This window comes from Oncorhynchus mykiss, chromosome 4 (assembly GCF_057628025.1).
Source record: "Oncorhynchus mykiss isolate SJ-2025 chromosome 4, ASM5762802v1, whole genome shotgun sequence".
Lineage (NCBI taxonomy): Eukaryota > Metazoa > Chordata > Actinopteri > Salmoniformes > Salmonidae > Oncorhynchus > Oncorhynchus mykiss.
The window spans coordinates 95,862,959-95,880,983 of record NC_143025.1 but is presented as its reverse complement, the minus strand read 5'-3'; the positions used below and the strand labels follow the sequence as shown (position 1 = coordinate 95,880,983).

The following is an 18,025-nucleotide window of genomic DNA, read 5'->3' as shown; positions in this document are numbered from 1 at the left end:
ATGTTTATGGATTTAGGGTTGTACCTGGTAGATTCCTTGATAATTTTTGTGAGATTGAGGGCATCAAGCTTAGATTGTAGGATGGCCGGGGTGTTATTAAGCATATCCCAGTTTAGGTCACCTAACAGTTCGAACTCTGAAGATAGATGGGGAGCAATCAATTCACATATGGTGTCCAGGGCACAGCTGGGGGCGAAGGGGTGTCATTAACAAGCGGCAATGGTGAGAGACTTATTTCTGGAAAGGTGTAATGGTCCAGAGCTTGCAGTAGGAATCCGGAGATGTGGTAGAGAAAAGCAGTCTGATATGCTCTGGGTTGATATCGTGCTGTGCAGACTGGCAGGTATTGACCAAGCTGAGGCTGGCTGGTGTCCGAGTTAAAGGTGATGACCGCGAGCAGTGGCTAACTGGCTACTAGCTAGTTAACCTGTCTGGATAGGTATAACCCTTAACTCTTAACCTGTCTGGGTAGGTGTAACCCTTAACCTGTCTGGATAGGTATAACCTTTAACCCTTAACCTGTCTGGGTAGGTATAACCCTTAACCTGTCTGGATAGGTATAACCCTTAACCCTTAACCTGTCTGGATGGGTATAACCCTTAACCTGTCTGGATAGGTATAACCCTTAACCTGTCTGGATAGGTATAATGTTACGGTGCGTGAATGAGGACCCAAAAGCGAATTAACGTAAACAGAACTTCTTTAATAACAAAACATAGGTAGGCTCAGATGGACCAGCAGATTCCGACAGGACAGGACAAGGTTGCAGCAAACATGACGATAGTCTGGTTCAGGCATGAAAAACACAAACAAGAATCCGACAAAGACAGGAACAAAAACAGAGAGAGATATAGAGGACTAATCAGAGGGAAAAAGGGAACAGGTGGGAAAAGGGGTGACGAGGTAGTTAGGAGGAGACAAGGAACAGCTGGGGGAAAGAGGGGGAGAAAAGGTAACCTAATAACGACCAGCAGAGGGAGACAGGGTGAAGGGAAAGGACAGAAACAAGACACAACATGACAATACATGACAGTACCCCCCCACTCACCGAGCGCCTCCTGGCGCACTCGAGGAGGAAACCTGGCGGCAACGGAGGAAATCATCGATCAGCGCACGGTCCAGCACGTCCCGAGAGGGAACCCAACTCCTCTCCTCAGGACCGTACCCCTCCCAATCTACTAGGTACTGATGACCACGGCCCCAAGGACGCATGTCCAAAATCCTACGGACCCTGTAGATGGGTGCGCCCTCGACAAGGATGGGGGGGGGGGAAGACGAGCGGGGGCGCGAAGAACGGGCTTGACACAGGAGACATGGAAGACCGGGTGGACGCGACGAAGATATCGCGGAAGAAGAAGTCGCACTGTGACAGGATTAATGATCCGAGAAATACGGAACGGACCAATGAACCGCGGGGTCAACTTGCGAGAAGCAGTCTTAAGGGGAAGGTTCTGAGTGGAGAGCCAAATTCTCTGACCGCGACAATATCTAGGACTCTTAGTTCTACGCTTATTAGCAGCTCTCACAGTCTGCGCCCTATAACGGCAAAGTGCAGACCTGACCCTCTTCCAGGTGCGCTCGCAACGTTGGACAAAAGCCTGAGCGGAGGGGACGCTGGACTCGGCGAACTGAGATGAGAACAGCGGAGGCTGGTACCCGAGGCTACTCTGAAAAGGAGATAGCCCGGTCGCAGACGAAGGAAGCGAGTTGTGGGCATATTCTGCCCAGGGGAGCTGTTCTGACCAAGACGCAGGGTTGCGAAAAGAAAGACTGCGTAAGATGCGACCAATAGTCTGATTGGCCCGTTCTGCTTGACCGTTAGACTGGGGGTGAAAGCCGGAAGAGAGACTGACGGAAGCCCCAATCAAACGGCAAAACTCCCTCCAAAATTGAGACGTGAATTGCGGACCTCTGTCCGAAACGACGTCTGACGGAAGGCCATGAATTCTGAAAACATTCTCGATGATGATTTGTGCCGTCTCTTTAGCAGAAGGAAGCTTAGCAAGGGGAATAAAATGAGCCGCCTTAGAGAACCTGTCGACAACCGTAAGAATAACAGTCTTCCCCGCTGACGAAGGCAGTCCGGTGACAAAATCTAAGGCGATGTGAGACCACGGTCAAGAGGGAATGGGAAGCGGCCTGAGACGGCCGGCAGGAGGGGAGTTACCGGACTTAGTCTGCGCGCAGACCGAACAAGCAGCCACGAAGCGACGCGTGTCATGCTCCCGGGTGGGCCACCAAAAACGCTGGCGAATGGAAGCAAGCGTACCCCGAACGCCAGGATGGCCGGCTAACTTGGCAGAGTGAGCCCACTGAAGAACGGCCAGACGAGTAGGAACGGGAACGAAAAGAAGGTTCCTAGGACAAGCGCGCGGCGACGGAGTTTGAGTGAGTGCTTGCTTTACCTGCCTCTCAATTCCCCAGACAGTCAACCCGACAACACGCCCCTCAGGGAGAATCCCCTCGGGGTCAGTGGAGGCTACTGAAGAACTGAAGAGACGAGATAAAGCATCAGGCTTGGTGTTCTTAGAGCCCGGACGATAAGAAATCACGAACTCGAAACGAGCGAAAAACAGCGCCCAGCGCGCCTGACGCGCATTAAGTCGTTTGGCAGAACGGATGTACTCAAGGTTCCTATGGTCAGTCCAAACGACAAAAGGACCGGTCGCCCCCTCCAACCACTGTCGCCATTCGCCTAGGGCTAAGCGGATGGCGAGCAGTTCGCGGTTTCCCACATCATAGTTACGTTCCGACGGCGACAGGCGATGAGAAAAATACGCGCAAGGGTGGACCTTGTCGTCAGAGAGGGAGCGCTGAGAAAGAATGGCTCCCACGCCCACCTCTGACGCGTCAACCTCGACAACGAACTGTCTAGTGACGTCAGGTGTAACAAGGATAGGTGCGGATGTAAAACGATTCTTGAGGAGATCAAAAGCTCCCTGGGCGGAAACGGACCACTTAAAGCACGTCTTGACAGAAGTAAGGGCTGTGAGAGGAGCTGCCACCTGACCGAAATTACGGATGAAACGATGATAGAAGTTCGCGAAGCCGAGAAAGCGCTGCAGCTCGACGCGTGACTTAGGGACGGGCCAATCAATGACAGCTTGGACCTTAGCGGGATCCATCTTAATGCCTTCAGCGGAAATAACAGAACCGAGAAATGTGACGGAGGAGGCATGAAAAGAGCACTTCTCAGCCTTCACAAAATGACAATTCTCTAAAAGGCGCTGGAGGACACGTCGAACGTGCTGAACATGAATCTGGAGTGACGGTGAAAAAATCAGGATATCGTCAAGGTAAACGAAAACAAAGATGTTCAGCATGTCTCTCAGGACATCATTGACTAATGCCTGAAAGACAGCTGGAGCGTTAGCGAGGCCGAAAGGAAGAACCCGGTATTCAAAGTGCCCTAACGGAGTGTTAAACGCCGTCTTCCACTCGTCCCCCTCCTTGATGCGCACGAGATGGTAAGCGTTACGAAGGTCCAACTTAGTGAAAAACCTGGCTCCCTGCAGGATCTCGAAGGCTGAAGACATAAGAGGAAGCGGATAACGATTCTTCACTGTTATGTCATTCAGCCCTCAATAATCTATGCAGGGGCGCAGGGACCCGTCCCTCTTCTTAACAAAAAAAAACCCCGCTCCGGCGGGAGAGGAGGAGGGGACTATGGTACCGGCGGCAAGAGCTACAGACAAATAATCTTCGAGAGCCTTACGTTCGGGAGCCGACAGAGAGTATAGTCTACCCCGGGGGGGAGTGGTTCCCGGAAGGAGATCAATACTACAATCATACGACCGGTGTGGGGGAAGAGAGGTGGCCCTGGACCGACTGAACACCGTGCGCAGATCGTGATATTCCTCCGGCACCCCTGTCAAATCACCAGGCTCCTCCTGTGAAGAAGAGACAGAGGAAACAGGAGGGATAGCAGACATTAAACATTTCACATGACAAGAGACGTTCCAGGAGAGGATAGAATTACTAGACCAATTAATGGAAGGATTATGACAAACTAGCCAGGGATGGCCCAAAACAACAGGTGTAAAAGGTGAACGAAAAATTAAAAAAGAAATGGTTTCGCTATGATTACCAGAAACAGTGAGGGTTAAAGGTAGCGTCTCACGCTGAATCCTGGGGAAAGGACTACCATCCAGGGCGAACAAGGCCGTGGACTCCCTTAACTGTCTGAGAGGAATGTCATGTTCCCGAGCCCAGGTCTCGTCCATAAAACAGCCCTCCGCCCCAGAGTCTATTAAGGCACTGCAGGAAGCTGACGAACCGGTCCAGCGTAGATGGACCGACAAGGTAGTGCAGGATCTTGAAGGAGAGACAGGAGTAGTAGCGCTCACCAGTAGCCCTCCGCTTACTGATGAGCTCTGGCTTTTACTGGACATGAAGTGACAAAATGACCAGCAGAACCGCAATAGAGACAGAGGCGGTTGGTGATTCTCCGTTCCCTCTCCTCAGTCGAGATGCGGATACCTCCCAGCTGCATAGGCTCAGCACCCGAGCCGGCAGAGGAAGATGGTAGTGATGCGGAGAGGGGGCAACGGAGAACGCGAGCTCCTTTCCACGAGCTCGGTGACGAAGATCAACCCGTCGCTCAATGCGAATAGCGAGTTCAATCAAGGAATCCACGCTGGAAGGAACCTCCCGGGAGAGAATCTCATCCTTTACCTCTGCGCGGAGACCCTCCAGAAAACGAGCGAGCAAAGCCGGCTCGTTCCAGCCACTGGAGGCAGCAAGAGTGCGAAACTCAATAGAGTAGTCTGTTATGGATCGATTACCTTGACATAGGGAAGACAGGGCCCTGGAAGCCTCCTCCCCAAAAACAGATCGATCAAAAACCCGTATCATCTCCTCCTTAAAGTCCTGATACTGGTTAGTACACTCAGCCCTTGCCTCCCAGATTGCCGTGCCCCACTCACGAGCCCGTCCAGTAAGGAGAGATATGACGTAGGCGACACGAGCAGTGCTCCTGGAGTAAGTGTTGGGCTGGAGAGAAAACACAATATCACACTGGGTGAGGAACGAGCGGCATTCAGTGGGCTCCCCAGAGTAACACGGCGGGTTATTGATTCTGGGCTCCGGAGATTCGAAAGCCCTGGAAGTGGCCGGTGGATCGAGGCGGAGATGGTGAACCTGTTCTGTGAGGTTGGAGACTTGGGTGGCCAGGGTCTCAACGGCATGTCGAGCAGCAGACAATTCCTGCTCGTGTCTGCCTAGCATCGCTCCCTGGATCTCGACGGCTGAGTGGAGAGGATCCGAAGTCGCTGGGTCCATTCTTGGTCGGATTCTTCTGTTACGGTGCGTGAATGAGGACCCAAAAGCGAATTAACGTAAACAGAACTTCTTTAATAACAAAACATAGGTAGGCTCAGATGGACCGGCAGATTCCGACAGGACAGGACAAGGTTGCAGCAAACATGACGATAGTCTGGTTCAGGCATGAAAAACACAAACAAGAATCCGACAAAGACAGGAACAAAAACAGAGAGAGATATAGAGGACTAATCAGAGGGAAAAAGGGAACAGGTGGGAAAAGGGGTGACGAGGTAGTTAGGAGGAGACAAGGAACAGCTGGGGGAAAGAGGGGGAGAAAAGGTAACCTAATAACAACCAGCAGAGGGAGACAGGGTGAAGGGAAAGGACAGAAACAAGACACAACATGACATATAACCCTTAACCCTTAACCTGTCTGGATAGGTATAACCCTTAACCCTTAACCTGTCTGGATAGGTATAACCCTTAACCCTTAACCTGCCTGGATAGGTATAACCCTTAACCTGTCTGGATAGGTATAACCCTTAACCTGTCTGGATAGGTATAACCCTTAACCTGTCTGGATAGGTATAACCCTTAACCTGTCTGGATAGGTATAACCCTTAACCTGTCTGGATAGGTATAACCCTTAACCTGTCTGGATAGGTATAACCCTTAACCTGTCTGTGTCATGTACTGTCATGTTGTGTCTTGTCTCTGTCCTTTCCCTTCACCCTGTCTCCCTCTGCTGGTCGTTGTTAGGTTACCTTTTCTCCCCCTCTTTCCCCCAGCTGTGCCTTGTCTCCTCCTAACCACCTCGTCACCCCTTTTCCCACCTGTTCCCTTTTTCCCTCTGATTAGTCCCCTATATCTCTCTCTGTTTTTGTTCCTGTCCTTGTCGGATTCTTGTTTGTTGTGTTTCATGCCTGAACCAGACTGTCGTCATGTTTGCTGTAACCTTGTCTTGTCCTGTCGGAATCTGCCGGTCCGTCTGAGCCTACCTATGTTTGGTAATTAAAGAAGCTCTGTTTAAGTTAATTCGCTTTTGGGTCCTCATTCACGCACCGTAACAGAAGAATCCGACCAAGAATGGACCCAGCGACTTCGGATCCTCTCCACTCAGCCGTCGGGATCCAGGGAGCGATGCTAGGCAGACACGAGCAGGAAGTGTCTGCTGCTCGACATGCTGTTGAGACCCTGGCCACCCAAGTCTCCAACCTCACAGAACAGGTTCACCATCTCCGCCTCGATCCACCGGCCACTTCCAGGGCTTTCGAATCTCCGGAGCCCAGAATCAATAACCCGCCGTGTTACTCTGGGGAGCCCACTGAATGCCGCTCGTTCCTCACCCAGTGTGATATTGTGTTTTCTCTCCAGCCCAACACTTACTCCAGGAGCACTGCTCGTGTCGCCTACGTCATATCTCTCCTTATTGGACGGGCTCGTGAGTGGGGCACGGCAATCTGGGAGGCAAGGGCTGAGTGTACTAACCAGTATCAGGACTTTAAGGAGGAGATGATACGGGTTTTTGATCAATCTGTTTTTGGGGAGGAGGCTTCCAGGGCCCTGTCTTCCCTATGTCAAGGCAATCGATCCATAACAGACTACTCTATTGAGTTTCGCACTCTTGCTGTCTCCAGTGGCTGGAACGAGCCGGCCTTGCTCGCTCGTCTTCTGGAGGGTCTCCGCGCAGAGGTAAAGGATGAGATTCTCTCCCGGGAGGTTCCTTCCAGCGTGGATTCCTTGATTGAACTCGCTATTCGCATTGAGCGACGGGTTGATCTTCGTCACCGAGCTCGTGGAAAGGAGCTCGCGCTCTCCGTCGCCCCCCTCTCCGCATCACTACCATCTTCCTCTGCCGGCTCGGGTGCTGAGCCCATGCAGCTGGGAGGTATCCGCATCTCGACTAAGGAGAGGGAACGGAGAATCACCAACCGCCTCTGTCTCTATTGCGGTTCCGCTGGTCATTTTGTCACTTCATGTCCAGTAAAAGGCCAGAGCTCGTCAGTAAGCGGAGGGCTACTGGTGAGCGCTACTACTCCTGTCTCTCCTTCAAGATCCTGCACTACCTTGTCGGTCCATCTACGCTGGACCGGTTCGTCAGCTTCCTGCAGTGCCTTAATAGACTCTGGGGCGGAGGGCTGTTTTATGGACGAGACCTGGGCTCGGGAACATGACATTCCTCTCAGACAGTTAAAGGAGCCCACGGCCTTGTTCGCCCTGGATGGTAGTCCTCTCCCCAGGATTCAGCGTGAGACGCTACCTTTAACCCTCACTGTTTCTGGTAATCATAGTGAAACCATTTCTTTTTTAATTTTTCGTTCACCTTTTACACCTGTTGTTTTGGGCCATCCCTGGCTAGTTTGTCATAATCCTTCCATTAATTGGTCTAGTAATTCTATCCTCTCCTGGAACGTCTCTTGTCATGTGAAATGTTTAATGTCTGCTATCCCTCCTGTTTCCTCTGTCTCTTCTTCACAGGAGGAGCCTGGTGATTTGACAGGGGTGCCGGAGGAATATCACGATCTGCGCACGGTGTTCAGTCGGTCCAGGGCCACCTCTCTTCCTCCACACCGGTCGTATGATTGTAGTATTGATCTCCTTCCGGGAACCACCCCCCCCCCCGGGGTAGACTATACTCTCTGTCGGCTCCCGAACGTAAGGCTCTCGAAGATTATTTGTCTGTAGCTCTTGACGCCGGTACCATAGTCCCCTCCTCCTCTCCCGCCGGAGCGGGGTTTTTTTTTGTCAAGAAGAAGGACGGGTCTCTGCGCCCCTGCATAGATTATCGAGGGCTGAATGACATAACAGTGAAGAATCGTTATCCGCTTCCTCTTATGTCTTCAGCCTTCGAGATCCTGCAGGGAGCCAGGTTTTTCACTAAGTTGGACCTTCGTAACGCTTACCATCTCGTGCGCATCAGGGAGGGGGACGAGTGGAAGACGGCGTTTAACACTCCGTTAGGGCACTTTGAATACCGGGTTCTTCCTTTCGGCCTCGCTAACGCTCCAGCTGTCTTTCAGGCATTAGTCAATGATGTCCTGAGAGACATGCTGAACATCTTTGTTTTCGTTTACCTTGACGATATCCTGATTTTTTCACCGTCACTCCAGATTCATGTTCAGCACGTTCGACGTGTCCTCCAGCGCCTTTTAGAGAATTGTCTTTTTGTGAAGGCTGAGAAGTGCACTTTTCATGCCTCCTCCGTCACATTTCTCGGTTCTGTTATTTCCGCTGAAGGCATTAAGATGGATCCCGCTAAGGTCCAAGCTGTCATTGATTGGCCCGTCCCTAAGTCACGCGTCGAGCTGCAGCGCTTTCTCGGCTTCGCGAACTTCTATCGTCGTTTCATCCGTAATTTCGGTCAGGTGGCAGCTCCTCTCACAGCCCTTACTTCTGTCAAGACGTGCTTTAAGTGGTCCGTTTCCGCCCAGGGAGCTTTTGATCTCCTCAAGAATCGTTTTACATCCGCTCCTATCCTTGTTACACCTGACGTCTCTAGACAGTTCGTTGTCGAGGTTGACGCGTCAGAGGTGGGCGTGGGAGCCATTCTTTCTCAGCGCTCCCTCTCTGACGACAAGGTCCACCCATGCGCGTATTTTTCTCATCGCCTGTCGCCGTCGGAACGTAACTATGATGTGGGTAACCGCGAACTGCTCGCCATCCGGTTAGCCCTAGGCGAATGGCGACAGTGGTTGGAGGGGGCGACCGTTCCTTTTGTCGTTTGGACTGACCATAGGAACCTTGAGTACTTCCGTTCTGCCAAACGACTTAATGCGCGTCAGGCGCGTTGGGCGCTGTTTTTCGCTCGTTTCGAGTTCGTGATTTCTTATCGTCCGGGCTCTAAGAACACCAAGCCTGATGCTTTGTCTCGTCTCTTCAGTTCTTCAGTAGCCTCCACTGACCCCGAGGGGATTCTCCCTGAGGGGCGTGTTGTCGGGTTGACTGTCTGGGGAATTGAGAGGCAGGTAAAACAAGCGCTCACTCACACTCCGTCGCCGCGCGCTTGTCCTAGGAACCTTCTTTTCGTTCCCGTTCCTACTCGTCTGGCCGTTCTTCAGTGGGCTCACTCTGCCAAGTTAGCCGGCCACCCTGGCGTTCGGGGTACGCTTGCTTCCATTCGCCAGCGTTTTTGGTGGCCCACCCGGGAGCATGACACGCGTCGTTTCGTGGCTGCTTGTTCGGTCTGCGCGCAGACTAAGTCCGGTAACTCTCCTCCTGCCGGCCGTCTCAGGCCGCTTCCTATTCCCTCTCGACCGTGGTCTCACATCGCCTTAGATTTTGTCACCGGACTGCCTTCGTCAGAGGGGAAGACTGTTATTCTTACGGTTGTCGATAGGTTCTCTAAGGCGGCTCATTTCATTCCCCTTGCTAAGCTTCCTTCTGCTAAAGAGACGGCACAAATCATCATCGAGAATGTTTTCAGAATTCATGGCCTTCCGTCAGACGTCGTTTCGGACAGAGGTCCGCAATTCACGTCTCAATTTTGGAGGGAGTTTTGCCGTTTGATTGGGGCTTCCGTCAGTCTCTCTTCCGGCTTTCACCCCCAGTCTAACGGTCAAGCAGAACGGGCCAATCAGACTATTGGTCGCATCTTACGCAGTCTTTCTTTTCGTAACCCTGCGTCTTGGTCAGAACAGCTCCCCTGGGCAGAATACGCCCACAACTCGCTTCCTTCGTCTGCGACCGGGCTATCTCCTTTTCAGAGTAGCCTCGGGTACCAGCCTCCGCTGTTCTCATCTCAGTTCGCCGAGTCCAGCGTCCCCTCCGCTCAGGCTTTTGTCCAACGTTGCGAGCGCACCTGGAAGAGTGTCAGGTCTGCACTTTGCCGTTATAGGACGCAGACTGTGAGGGCTGCTAATAAGCGTAGAACTAAGAGTCCTAGATATTGTCGCGGTCAGAGAGTTTGGCTCTCCACTCAGAACCTTCCCCTTAAGACGGCTTCTCGCAAGTTGACCCCGCGGTTCATTGGTCCGTTCCGTATTTCTCGGGTCTTTAATCCTGTCGCAGTTCGACTTCTTCTTCCGCGATACCTTCGTCGCGTCCACCCGGTCTTCCATGTCTCCTGCATCAAGCCCGTCCTTCGCGCCCCCGCTCGTCTTCCCCCCCCCCCCCCCATCCTTGTCGAGGGCGCACCCATCTACAGGGTCCGTAGAATTTTGGACATGCGTCCTCGGGCCGTGGTCACCAGTACCTCGTAGATTGGGAGGGGTACGGTCCTGAGGAGAGGAGTTGGGTTCCCTCTCGGGACGTGCTGGACCGTGCGCTGATCGAGGATTTCCTCCGTTGCCGCCAGGTTTCCTCCTCGAGTGCGCCAGGAGGCGCTCGGTGAGTGGGGGGGTACTGTCATGTACTGTCATGTTGTGTCTTGTCTCTGTCCTTTCCCTTCACCCTGTCTCCCTCTGCTGGTCGTTGTTAGGTTACCTTTTCTCCCCCTCTTTCCCCCAGCTGTGCCTTGTCTCCTCCTAACCACCTCGTCACCCCTTTTCCCACCTGTTCCCTTTTTCCCTCTGATTAGTCCCCTATATCTCTCTCTGTTTTTGTTCCTGTCCTTGTCGGATTCTTGTTTGTTGTGTTTCATGCCTGAACCAGACTGTCGTCATGTTTGCTGTAACCTTGTCTTGTCCTGTCGGAATCTGCCGGTCCGTCTGAGCCTACCTATGTTTGGTAATTAAAGAAGCTCTGTTTAAGTTAATTCGCTTTTGGGTCCTCATTCACGCACCGTAACAGTCTGGATAGGTATAACCCTTAACCTGTCTGGATAGGTATAACCCTTAACCTGTCTGGATAGATATAACCCTCAACCTGTCTGGATAGGTATAACCCTTAAGCTGTATGGATAGGTATAACCCTTAACCTGCCTGGATAGGTATAACCCTTAAGCTGTATGGCTAGGTATATCCCTTAACCTGTCTGGATAGGTATAACCCTTAACCCTTAACCTGTCTGGATAGGTATAACCCTTAACCCTTAACCTGTCTGGATAGGTATAACCCTTAACCTGTCTGGATAGGTATAACCCTTAACCTGTCTGGATAGGTATAACCCTTAACCTGCCTGGATAGGTATAACCCTTAACCTGTCTGGATAGGTATAACCCTTAACCAGTCTGGGTAGGTATAACCCTTAACCCTTAACCTGTCTGGATAGGTATAACCCTTAACCCCCTCCCTCTCTCTTCTCCTCCCTCTCTCTTTCCCTCCTTCTCTCATCTCCTCCCTCTCTCTTTCCCTCCCTCCCTCTCTTTTACCTCCCTCTCTCTTTTCCTCCCCTCTTTACCCTCTAGCTCTCTTTCCCTCCCTCTCTCTTTTCCCTCCATTTCTCTCTTTTACATCCCTCTCTTTCCATCCATCTCTTGCTTTCCCTCCCTCTCTCTCACGTTCCCTCCCTCTCTCACTTTCCCTCCCTCTCTCTCACATTCCCTCCCTCTCTCTCACATTCCCTCCCTCTCTCTCACATTCCCTCCCTCTCTCTCACGTTCCCACCCTCTCTCTCACGTTCCCACCCTCTCTCTCACGTTCCCTCCCTCTCTCTCACGTTCCCTCCCTCTCTCTCACGTTCCCTCCCTCTCTCTTTTCCCTCCCTCTCTCTTTTCTCCTCTCACTCTCAGGAATGAACTAAGGAAACTGGAACACACACACACACACACATATAAATTGCAACACAAAACAAAGAGCGTTTCATAACAACTGCTCGGTACAGTATCTGTGTGTGTGTGTGTGTGTGTGTGTGTGTGTGTGTGTGTGTGTGTGTGTGTGTGTGTGTGTGTCGGAAGCTGATGGTGTGTGTGTGTGTGTGTTGTGGTTGCTAGGCGATGGAGAGCAAGCTGCTGGTTGGAGGGAAGAACATCATGGATCACACCAACGAACAGCAGAAGACCCTGGAGATACGCAGACAAGAGATCGCTGAGCAGGTACAGACACACACACATTAATATATACACACACACACACACACACACACATACACACACATTAATATACACACATACACACACATTAATATACACACATTAATATACACACACACACACAACCACAAATAATTGCCTTAAAGGACAATTTGTGTAGTTGTTTTTTTTATTCTTCTGGTTTGTCACCCTTATCTTCTTTGTCTATTTGTATAGACCAATTAGTATTAATTAGCTACGCTTCCTGGGGTTTATTATGGATCCCCATTAGTTCCTGCCAAGGCAGCAGCTTCTCTTCCTTGGGTTTATTATGGATCCCCATAAGTTCCTGCCAAGGCAGCAGCTTATCTTCCTGGGTTTTTTTATGGATCCCCATTAGTTCCTGCCAAGGCAGCAGCTTCTCTTCCTGGGGTTTATTATGGATCCCCATTAGTTCCTGCCAAGGCAGCAGCTACTCTTCCTGGGGTTTATTATGGATCCCCATTAGTTCCTGCCAAGGCAGCAGCTACTCTTCCTGGGATTTATTATGGGTCCCCATTAGTTCCTGCCAAGGCAGCAGCTTCTCTTCCTGGGGTTTATTATGGATCCCCATTAGTTCCTGCCAAGGCAGCAGCTACTCTTCCTGGGGTTTATTATGGATCCCCATTAGTTCCTGCCAAGGCAGCAGCTACTCTTCCTGGGGTTTATTATGGATCCCCATTAGTTTCTGCCCAGGCAGCAGCTACTCTTCCTGTGGTTTATTATGGATCCCTATTAGTTCCTGGCAAGGCAGCAGCTACTCTTCCAGGGGTTCATTATGGATCCCCATTAGTTCCTGCCAAGGCAGCAGCTACTCTCCCTGTGGTTTATTATGGATCCCTATTAGTTCCTGCCAAGGCAGCAGCTACTCTTCCAGGGGCTCATTATGGATCCCCATTAGTTCCTGCCAAGGCAGCAGCTACTCTTCCTGGGGTTTATTATGGATCCCCATTAGTTTCTGCCAAGGCAGCAGCTACTCTTCCTGGGGTTTATTATAGATCCCCATTAGTTCCTGCCAAGGCAGCAGCTACTCTTCCTGGGGTTTATTATGGATCCCCATTAGTTCCTGCCAAGGCAGCAGCTACTCTTCCTGGGGTTTATTATGGATCCCCATTAGTTCCTGCCAAGGCAGCAGCTACTCTTCCTGGGGTTTATTATGGATCCCCATTAGTTCCTGTCAAGGCAGCAGCTACTCTCCCTGTGGTTTATTATGGATCCCTATTAGTTCCTGCCAAGGCAGCAGCTACTCTTCCAGGGGCTCATTATGGATCCCCATTAGTTCCTGCCAAGGCAGCAGCTACTCTTCCTGGGGTTTATTATGGATCCCCATTAGTTTCTGCCAAGGCAGCAGCTACTCTTCCTGGGGTTTATTATAGATCCCCATTAGTTCCTGCCAAGGCAGCAGCTACTCTTCCTGGGGTTTATTATGGATCCCCATTAGTTCCTGCCAAGGCAGCAGCTACTCTTCCTGGGGTTTATTATGGATCCCCATTAGTTCCTGCCAAGGCAGCAGCTACTCTTCCTGGGGTTTATTATGGATCCTCATTAGTTTCTGCCAAGGCAGCAGCTACTCTTCCTGGGGTTTATTATAGATCCCCATTAGTTCCTGCCAAGGCAGCAGCTACTCTTCCTGGGGTTTATTATGGATCCCCATTAGTTCCTGCCAAGGCAGCATCTACTCTTCCTGGGGTTTATTATGGGTCCCGATTAGTTCCTGCCAAGGCAGCAGCTACACTTCCTGGGGTTCATTTTGGATCCCCTTTAGTTCCTGCCAAGGCAGCAGCTACTCTTCCTGGGGTTTATTATGGATCCCCATTAGTTCCTGCCAAGGCAGCAGCTACTCTTCCTGGGGTTTATTATGGATCCCCATTAGTTCCTGTCACGGCAGCAGCTACTCTTCCTGGGGTTTATTATGGAGCACCTAGAGTTCCTGCCAAGGCAGCAGCTACTCTTCCTGGGATTTATTATGGATCCCCATTAGTTCCTGTCAAGGCAGCAGCTACTCTTCCTGGGGTTTATTATGGATCCCCATTAGTTCCTGCAAAGGCAGCAGCTACTCTTCCAGGGGTTCATTATGGATCACCATTAGTTCTTACCAAGGCAGCAGCTACTCTTCCTGGGGTTTATTATGGATCCCCATTAGTTCCTGCTAAGGCAGCAGCTACTCTTCCTGTGGTTTATTAAGGATCCCCATTAGTTCCTGTCAAGGCAGCAGCTACTCTTCCTGGGGTTTATTATGGATCCCCATCAGTTCCTGCCAAGGCAGCAGCTACTCTTCCTGGGGTTTATTATGGATCCCCATTAGTTCCTGCCAAGGCAGCAGCTACTCTTCCTGGGGTTTATTATGGATCCCATTAGTTCCTGCTAAGGCAGCAGCTACTCTTCCAGGGGTTCATTATGGATCCCCATTAGTTTCTGCCAAGGCAGCAGCTACTCTTCCTGGGGTTTATTATGGATCCCCTAGAGGTCCTGCCAAGGCAGCAGCTACTCTTCCTGGGGTTTATTATTGATCCCCATTAGTTCCTGCCAAGGCAGCAGCTACTCTTCCTGTGGTTTATTATGGGTCCCCATTAGTTCCTGTCAAGGCAGCAGCTACTCTTCCTGGGGTTTATTATGGATCCCCATTAGTTCCTGCCAAGGCAGCAGCTATTCTTCCTGGGGTTCATTATGGATCCCCATTAGTTCCTGCCAAGGCAGCAGCTACTCTTCCTGGGGTTTATTATGGATCCCCATTAGTTCCTGCCAAGGCAGCAGCTACTCTTCCTGGGGTTTATTATGGATCCCCATTAGTTCCTGCCAGCAGCAGGTTTCATCCAGAGGCGGCACTCCTAGTGGCCGGGGACTTTAATGCAGGCAAACTTAAATCCGTTTGACCTCATTTCTACCAGCATGTCATGTGCAACCAGAGGAAATAAACTCTAGACCACCTTTACTCCACACAGAGAGTCATACAAAGCTCTCTTGCCCTCCATTTGGCAAATATAATTCAAAAACTAAAGCAGAAAGTACCAGTGACTCGCTAATATCAATAATAATCAATACAGAAGTGGTCAGATGAAGCGGATGCTAAGCTACAGGACTGTTTTGCTATCACAGACTGGAATATGTTCTGGGATTCATCCAATGGCATTGAGGGGGTACAGCACCTCAGTCATTAGCTTAATCACTTAGTGCATCGACGACGACGTCCCCACTGTGACCCCACGTACATTTCCCAACCAGAAGCCATGAATTACAGACAACATCCACACCGAGCTAAAGGCTAGAGCTGCCGCTTTCAAACAGCGGGACACTAATCCAGACGCTTATAAAAAATCCCGCTATGCCCTCAGATGAACCATCAAACATGCAATGTGTCAATACAGGACTAAGATTGAATCCTACTACACTAGCTCTGACGCTCGTCGGATGTGGCAGGGCTTGAAAACTATTACAGACTATGAAGGGAAACCCAGACGCGAACTGCACCGTGATACGAGCCTACCAGATGAGCTAAATGCCTTCGCTTCGAGGCAAGCAACTGTCATGCCCTGGTCGAAGTATTTTGTGTTTATTTTCATTTATTTGGTCAGGCCAGGGTGTGGCATGGGTTTTTGTATGTGGTGTGTTGGGTTTGTAGCTTAGTGGGGTGTTCTAGTGAAGTCTATGGCTGTCTGAAGTGGTTCTCAATCAGAGGCAGGTGTTTATCGTTGTCTCTGATTGGGAACCATATTTAGGCAGCCATATTCTTTGGGTGTTTCGTGGGTGATTGTCCTTAGTGTCCTCTGTGTTAGTTTGCACCAGTTTAGGCTGTTTCGGTTTTCACATTATGTTTATTGTTTTTGTAAAGTTCGTGTTTCTTTATTATTAAATAAACATGGATTGCAATAACCACGCTGCATTTTGGTCCGATCCTTGCTACACCTCCTCGTCCGAGGAGGAGATAGAAGAAAGCCGTTACAGCAACACTGAAACATGCATGAGTGCACCAGCTGTTCCGGACGACTGTGTGATCACGCTCTCCATAGCCAATGTGAGCAAGACCTTTAAACAGGTCAACATTCACAAGGCCAGATAGATTACCAGGACGTGCACTCAGAGCATGCACAGACCAACTGGCAAATGTCTTCACTGACATTTTCAACCTCTCCCTGACAGAGTCTGTAATACCTACATGTGTCACCCAGGGTTTAGTGCTGGTACCACTGCTGTGTGGAGGCATCACGCAGGGTTCGGTACCACTGCAATTCTCTTTACAGACATGTTATTACATATTATGTTTATGGTCTACAGTTCTAGAGAGAATGACATCTAAATAAAGTTGTGTTTGTATTGTAGTGTTAATAAAGTTGTGTTTGTATTGTAGTGTTAATAAAGTTGTGTTTGTATTGTAGAGTCGTAGAGAGAGGGAGATTGAGCAGCAGGTGATGGTTCAGGATGAAGAGACTCTAGAACTCAAAGAAACATTCTCCTCCCTGCAACAGGAAGTGGAGGCCAAGACCAAGAAACTAAAAAAGGTAAAACACACACACGAAGGTGAGACACACAAAGGTATTGTTTCTCATTAACTGTATAGTTGTTGAAGTGTCTCAATAAAAGCAAAGGAAAGTGATATACACACATGTCACACGCACCCATGTGCACGTCACTAATCACATCAAATGTTATTGGTCACTTACGTGATTAGCAGGTGTTTTTGAGGGTGTAGCGAAGTACTTATAGCTCCGACAGCACAGTAATATCTAACAAATTACAAAACATATACCCAATACACCCAAATCTAAGTAGGAATGAATTAAGACTACATACAGTTGAAGTTGGAAGTTGGAAGTTTACATACACTCATGTTGTTTTTCAACCACTCCATACATTTCTTGTTAACAATATACTATAGTTTTGGCAAGTCGGGTTAGGACATCTACTTTGTACATGACACAAGTAATTTTTCCAAACATTTGTTTACAGACAGATTATTTCACTTATAATTCACTGTATCACAATTCCAGTGGGTCAGAAGTTTACATACACTAAGTTATCTGTGCCTTTAAACAGCTTGGAAAATTCTAGAAAATTATGTCATTGCTTTAGAAGCTTCGAATAGGCTAATTGACATCATTTGAGTCAATTGGAAGTGTACCTGTGGATGTTTTTAAAGGCCTACCTTCAAACTTAGTGCCTCTTTGCTTGACATCATGGGAAAATCAACAGAAATCAGCCAAGATCTCAGAAAAATAATTGTATAAACACCATGGGACCACGCACCGTCATACCGCTCAGGATGGAGACGCGTTCTGTCTCCTAGAGATGAACGTACTTTGGTGCGAAAAGTGCAAATCAATCCCAGAACAACAGCAAAGGACCTTGTGAAGATGCTGGAGGAAACCGGTACAAAAGTATCTATATCCTCAGTAAAACGAGTCCTGTATCGACATAATCTGAAAGGCCGCTCAGCAAGGAAGAAGCCACTGCTCCAAAACCGCCATAAAAAAGCCAGACTACGGTTTGCAACTGCACATGGGACAAAGATTGTACTTTTTGAAGAAATGTCCTCTGGTCTGATTAAACAAAAATTGAACTGTTTGGCCATAATGATGATCGTTATGTTTGGAGGGAAAAGGGGGAGGCTTGCAAGCCGAAGAACACCATCCCAATAGTGAAGCTCGGGGGTAACAGCATCATGTTGTGGGGGTGCTTTGCTGCAGGAGGGACTGGTGCACTTCAAAAAATAGATGGCATCATGAGCAGGAAAATTATGTGGATATATTGAAGCAACATCTCAAGACATCAGTCAGGAAGTTAAAGCTTGGTCGCAAATGGGTCTTCCAAATGGACAATGACCCCAAGCATACTTCCAAAGTT

General features: G+C 49.8%; 1 protein-coding gene across 2 annotated transcripts in view; it reads left to right on the top strand.

The window, feature by feature from the left end:
* LOC110521126 (kinesin-like protein KIF3B) overlaps window positions 1–18,025 on the top strand; it is a 40,951-nt gene that overhangs the window by 10,671 nt on the left and 12,255 nt on the right. For both annotated transcript variants that reach the window (XM_090233365.1, XM_090233364.1), the window contains exons 2-3: window positions 12,071–12,172; window positions 16,561–16,683. In XM_090233365.1, the coding sequence (XP_090089491.1) occupies window positions 12,071–12,172; window positions 16,561–16,683 (225 nt within the window). The remainder of the gene's footprint in view (window positions 1–12,070; window positions 12,173–16,560; window positions 16,684–18,025) is intronic.